The following is a 6195-nucleotide window of genomic DNA, read 5'->3' on the forward strand; positions in this document are numbered from 1 at the left end:
AATTTTGAACTGGTATCAGATGATCCCCAAAGTCTTTTCCCAAGCCAAGATGTCATGAGTCTATGAATGTGTGTCCTTGGGGTATGAACAGAATAGCAGTCAGAGTTGAAGGGGCTTCGGCAGCCTGGAGCAGGTGCACTCTGTGGCAGAAAAGGGCAGGTTCAGCCAGGTGGGTGGGTGGGGCTGACACGGCCCTCTCTCTCTGCAGTACGAGTACCTCCTGAAGCTGAAGGTCATGTACACCGTGGGCTACAGCTCCTCCCTGGTGATGCTCCTGGTGGCCCTTGGCATCCTCTGTGCCTTTCGGTAAGAACCTGCTGCCAGCTCTCCATCTTCCCAGCCTTCCCCGGCACAGACTTCGGGTCTCTTTTAATTGCTCTGACCAGAGAGAGGAAGGTCTGGGTGGGCCACTTTGTCCCCTCCTGATCTAAAGCTTACCTGTGGCAAAACTTGGAAGTTTTTGTGACCTCGTTCATTCCTTTATTCATTTGACATTTACTGAACATAACTAGAACTTACTGCACCAGTTGCTTTACATGTATCATTTCTGATTTTCACACAATGCTGTGAGATAGGTATCATCCCCATTTTACAGGTATATTAGCCAGACTCTTGGTTGCAAGAAACAGAAATCCGCCTTAAAGCACCTTAAGAAAAACAAAGGTGACCTGATGCACACAATTGACAAGTTCAGGGGCACCTGGCTTTAGGTGTGCCTGGATCTAGGTGCTCCAAGGTATCAGCAGAACTGGGTCTGTCTCCTGCCATTTCTTCACCTTGCATTGGCCTCAGGCAGGCTTTACGCGGGGCTGGCACAGACAGCCACCAGCAGCTGCAGACGTACATTCTACCAGCTCAGCGACACCAGGGCCAAGGACCCCCTTCTTCATTAGTTGCAATGAAAAGTCCTGGGGGAATTCTCATTGGCTGGCTTGGGTCACATGCCCAGCCCTGAGCCAATCACTGCAGCCAGGTGTGGAGCTCTGATTGGTCAGGTCTGTCATGAGGGTGGGGGTAGCGTCATCCCCAACCAGAGATGGGATGCGTTCCCCGAAAGAAAGCCTTGTTCCTGAAGCGGAAGGAGGGGAACGGTTAAGAGACTTCTGCCCCTACAGCAAGGGGGAAACCTAGGCTCTGGCTGGTGAAGGGCTTGCTCTAGATCGTGTAGCTGAAAAGTGGCAGAGCCCGGGTCTGATTTCCCCCCACAGCCTGTGTTCTTTCTGTGCCACTTGCCCCCTTCCCCATCCCCTTCTGACAATTCTGGGAGCTGGAGGTGGTCGGAGCAGAATAGGATCTCGCCCTTATAACCCCAGCTTTTTTTTTTTTTTTTTTTAATTGCAGCATGAGACAGAGTAGGCTGGGCACCAGGGGGCCTGAGCTCATTCAGGTTCTGCAAACAGGGAGATTTAGAGAGCTGTCACGTCCAGGGCCTGGGTTTCCGTGGTGCGTGGAGGTGGGGGGAGGGTGGGCGGCTGAGCCCTGGGCCTCTCCGGCTCTGGCCCCTACAGCCCTGCATCCTCTCCCTCCAGGAAGCTCCACTGCACCCGCAACTACATCCACATGCATCTCTTTGTGTCCTTCATCCTGCGTGCCCTGTCCAACTTCATCAAGGATGCCGTGCTCTTCTCCTCCGACGACGTCGCCCGTTGTGATGCCCACAGGGTAACACGCCTGCGTGGCCCACGGCGTGGCCAGGCCTGCCTGCTCCCCCGCTGCCCCCGCTGTCCCTGCTGAGGCTGCACTTAATGCCTAGAGTAAAGGGGCCAGCGCTGGGGAGGTTCAGGGAGTCTCATGTCCCCAGATGCACAGTCTGGGACCCACGTGAAAGCAGTTTGTCGAGAAGCCCATGGGGCTGCTGTTCAACTCCCAGTGTCCTGGAGTGGATTAGCCATTCTGGGAATTAGACACATAGCAATCCCCCCCCTTCCCTGCTCCTGCCAAGTCCCAAATGTAGACAGATAGCTAAAGCTAGAGGGTTGGGATTGTAGAAGGAAAAAGGTGAGCATATGCTTGTGTGTCTGCACACCCAGATGTGCAGTAGAACAATCGTTTTGTTAAATCTAACCCTCGTCCTCCTTCTGAAAGCTCAGATGAGTCTTCTTTCATTGCAATGTCACTGGGTACCAGTTGAGGATCCCTTTCGCTGTACGTAACAGAAAACTGTACATCAGTGCCTTAAACGGATGGGGGTTGTTCTCCACAGAAGCAGTCCACAGGTGGGTGACCCAGAGGTGGCACTGGCTCCATGCCATGATGGACACAGTCCTTTCCCCTTTCTGCTCTGCCATTCTTGATCCCATGTCCCATGCTTTACACTGCATGTTAACAACATGGCTGCTGCAACCCCAAGCCTCACATCCATGTTCCAGGCAAAAAGCAGGAAAGTCAAGGTTGAACTTTTTTTCTCTTTGGGAGGCTTTGCCTCTTCCCAAGACTATGTCTACATCTCACGGGCTAGAACTGTGTCATGTGACAACATCTAACTGCAAAGGAAGCTGGGAGATTGAGTATTTTACTATCATAGTCTCCACAGCAGAAGCCAGCAAGGGAGAAGGGGATTGGAAATCGAGATTGGTTTAGTCAGCCTGCCCACCACTTCCCACCACTCACATCTGTAATTGCTCACAGATCTGTCAGGTTTGCATTGCTTATAGTTTTCCATGTGCGTGTGTGTATGTGTGTGTTTTCTGACTCAAGACTGAGAGGTCCCTCAGGGAGGGCCCCTGTGTCTCAGGGAATTTCCTGGGAGTCAGAAGACAGATTCAGGCCCCACCCCATCACTGACCAGTGGAGAAGTCCAGCAGTGCCCAGCAGGGAACCTTTCCAGGTTCTACTAACCCACAGACTAACGAGCCAGCCACAGGCCACACCTGGAGTCGGAGTGTCTGGGAGGCCACAGGCGGCCCTGGGCGCTCCTCCCCTGTGGACGTGGATGTGACCTGCGCTCTGTGCAGCAGCCCTCGGGCCATCCCAGGAGCTGTCCTCTCTTCAGGGAACAGCGCGGTGAAAGGAAAGGAGGCCCTCACAGTGCGGGAGTGGGAGCCGTGCTGGCATAGAAGCCTTGGCCCAACAATCCCACAGGCATAGGTTCCAGGGATCCCTGCAAGGGACAGGCCTGCCACAAGAGTCACAGCATCAGGCAAGGCCGACCCTGGCACCCCCCTCGGGTATTCAGAGGCCTGCAGTCCAGACGCAGTGCACCAGGCAGGGTCGTGTACTCTCATCAGTGTTAGTTCGTCCCTTCTTCATCTATTTCCAGGAAAACTAAGCCTGGAAAGGATTTTATTAACCTTTTGCTCAGAAATCCCTTTCCCTCTCTAGGCCTCAGCTCCCTCATCTGAAAAATGCCCTCATTTGCTGCTGGGAATTGGGCGATATCTGACCATTTGACACCTGGCAGCTGGTTCCAGAATTTGAATGCCGTTCCTGCTGCTGCAACAGCCCTTTGGCCATCTTGACCAAGCCTGCTGGCCTGTGGATTTCCACTCTAGAGAGCTCTATGAGCCTGGTCTTCTCATACTGGAAGGCCAGAGGGGGCGGCCGTGAGCCCCAGAGGCTCGCTGCTTGGCCTGGCTGCTGACCCCTGGCGCACCCCACCTCTCCTGGAGGGAAGCCCAGGGCCGCCAGCCTGGGGCTCAGCTGCCTCTCTTCGCAGGTGGGCTGTAAGCTGGTCATGGTCTTCTTCCAGTACTGCATCATGGCGAACTACTCCTGGCTGCTGGTGGAAGGCCTCTACCTTCACACACTCCTCGTCATCTCCTTCTTCTCAGAAAGGAAATGGCTCCAGGGATTTATTGCCCTCGGATGGGGTATGTTTCTCCAGGGGTACGGTGGCTGCATGCTATGTGGGAAAGGGCACTGAGGCAGAAGGAGAAGGGTGTGGGTTCCAGTTTCAGCTCTATACTTAGTTAAGTTCGTGAACTTGTGTGATCTTAGACAAGTTGCTTGATGGTTAACTCTCTGGCCTCAGTTTGTCTGTCAAATGGGAAAAAATAGCTAAAATTTGGATGCCCCAATTTCTGGCATCCAAAGCCTTTTACAGTTTGATACCCCCAACACTGTTGCCTTGTCTTCCCCAGACGTTGCATCCATACGTCCTCATTCCTGCTTCCTTTTGTATCAGTTAGGGTGCTTTTGACTGTAGGTATCAGAAAACCTGGCTTAGATAGGCTTGAAACATCAAAGAAATTAATTGGTTCATGTAACTGACAAGTCCAGGGATCACCAGCTTCAGGTGAGGCTGAATCCAGCAGCTCAACGTTTCTTTTTGTTTTTCTGCTTTGCCTTCTGTAACATCAATGTTATCATTAGGTGCTCCCAATGTAACTGCCAGCAGCTCTGGGCTTCTTCCTGGCTTCATTGTTACATCTGATGAAAGAGAGAGGCTGTGTCCAAGCACTCCTGGCAAATACTCTGAAATTCACTCTGATTGGACGAGCTGAAGTGTTATACACATCCTTGAACCAATCACAGGGGCCTGAGAGAATGGAATACACTGATTGGCTTAAGCTACTCAAACCACATAGCTTCCCAAAGGAAATTCAGGATTCAGTCTCCAGGAAGGAGGGGAAATGGTAGTAAGACAGCTAACTGCAGGCCCCATTGCTTCTCTTACCCCTTTCCTTTCTGGTCAATGAAGATGATAATAATTCTGATTTCTTGAGCACCTACCGTATGCCAGGCTTTGAGCTCAACACTTTGCATGCATTATTTAATCATCACAACAACCTCCAGAAGCCTCTTAGAGGAACCTTGGCTCAGAGACATGATGTAACATGCTCAGCTCACACTGTAGACAAGGGTAGAACCAGAATTCAAACCAAGGCCTGTCTATTTGCAAAGCCCCTTAACTCTTATTCTGCCATAAACAAACATCCATCTATCCATCCTTCCATCCATCTGTCCATCCCTCCATCCATCCATCCATCCATCTATCCATCCATCCATCCCTCCATCAATCCATCCACCTATCTATCCCTCCATCCATCCATCCATCCCTCTATCCCTTCCTGCCTCCCTCCCTCCCTCCATCCATCAGTTGTTCATTTGATAAACATATGTAAGTTCCCCACTGGGTTCTAGACAGTCAGGTTTCTGTGAGTGAATCACAGGCTTACAGGGGTAGTCATGTGTAGTAGCCATTAGCTTCATTTTCTTTCTTCTTGGTGCCTTTAATTAAGAAGTGCCCCTGCCAGGAATGCCCCCCACTGTCTTTCCTGCTTGTCTAAACCCTTATGTGCAAGGGCTGTATCTCCTCATCAGACCATCAGGGAAGTTGCCTGAGCCAGCGGAGTTCACTGAGCCCTCCTGCTTCTGAACTCTGGCAGCCTGATTAGCACATGACCCTCAGTCAGCAGGAGATGTAGGGTTCTGCAGATCTGGATTTCCACATAGGCCAGTAGTTCCAGAGAGCCTGGGACAAGGGACTTGCCTTATGCTGCTAACTCTGCCGCAGATGCCCCCGGTGTCTAGCCACCTCACTGAGCCTTGACTCCCAGATCTGCCAGGATTTCCCTGTATGAACGTGGACAGTTTCATCTTCTATAATATCAGGATCATAATTTGCTGAACTTTCTTTGAGCACTTCTTTGTCCTCAGAAGGGCTTATGGAGATTACAAAAACAAAACCAAAAATGGTTCCATCGCTCCAGGGGTTTGTAGTCTAGCAAGGAGACAAAAGTGCATTGTGATAATATCTCCATCACGGGTTTTTAGGAGGTTTAAGTGAGATAATGAGAGCCTTCTTTTCTTACTCAAGTATATTTTTTAGATATTTGTTTATTTATCTGGCTGTGCTGGGTCTTAGTTGCAGCACGTGAGATCTTTAGTTGCAGCAAGTGGGATCTTTTAGTTGCAGCATGTGGGATTTAGTTCCCTGACCAGGGATGGAACCCGAGCCCCCTGCATTGGGAGCACAGAGTCTTAGCCACTGGGCCACCAGGGCAGTCCCTCTTCCTCAAATATTTATTGAGCATCTAGTATATGCCAGGCCGTGGGGACAGAGCAGCACATTAAACAGCAGCAGCTCCTTCTCTCTGTGCCTCTCTGCCTGCACAACCCCCAGGGGACATGAAGGGACTCAGGAAGGTCTAAAGCTGTCTGTCTGTGAGAGGCTCTTGTTTTGCAAAAGCAGTGACCCCTGCCTCAGTTTGTATTCACCCCCCTCCCCAGAGATAGGTTGCTGAAATGAGTATG

The 6195-nt window shown here is 51.3% G+C and overlaps 1 protein-coding gene across 2 annotated transcripts; it reads left to right on the top strand.

Annotated features, from left to right (window-relative positions):
• Nucleotides 1-154: 154 nt before the first annotated feature.
• On the top strand, nt 155-5487 carry LOC114891075 (secretin receptor-like). 2 transcript variants are annotated; one of them, XM_029216171.1, is made up of 4 exons: nt 162-306; nt 1530-1662; nt 3656-3809; nt 5456-5487. In XM_029216171.1, the coding sequence occupies exons 1-4, from the start codon at nt 236-238 to the stop codon at nt 5470-5472; spliced, it is 375 nt and encodes a 124-aa protein (XP_029072004.1). In that variant the 5' UTR covers nt 162-235; the 3' UTR covers nt 5473-5487. The 2 variants fall into 2 exon arrangements, with proteins under 2 accessions (XP_029071341.1, XP_029072004.1); XM_029215508.1 differs by lacking the exon at nt 5456-5487 and having other exon boundaries at nt 155-306; nt 3656-3877.
• Nucleotides 5488-6195: the final 708 nt, after the last annotated feature.

Source organism: Monodon monoceros, unplaced genomic scaffold, assembly GCF_005190385.1.
Source record: "Monodon monoceros isolate NGI ecotype Baffin Bay Population unplaced genomic scaffold, NGI_Narwhal_1 Contig1050_ctg1, whole genome shotgun sequence".
NCBI classification, from domain to species: domain Eukaryota; kingdom Metazoa; phylum Chordata; class Mammalia; order Artiodactyla; family Monodontidae; genus Monodon; species Monodon monoceros.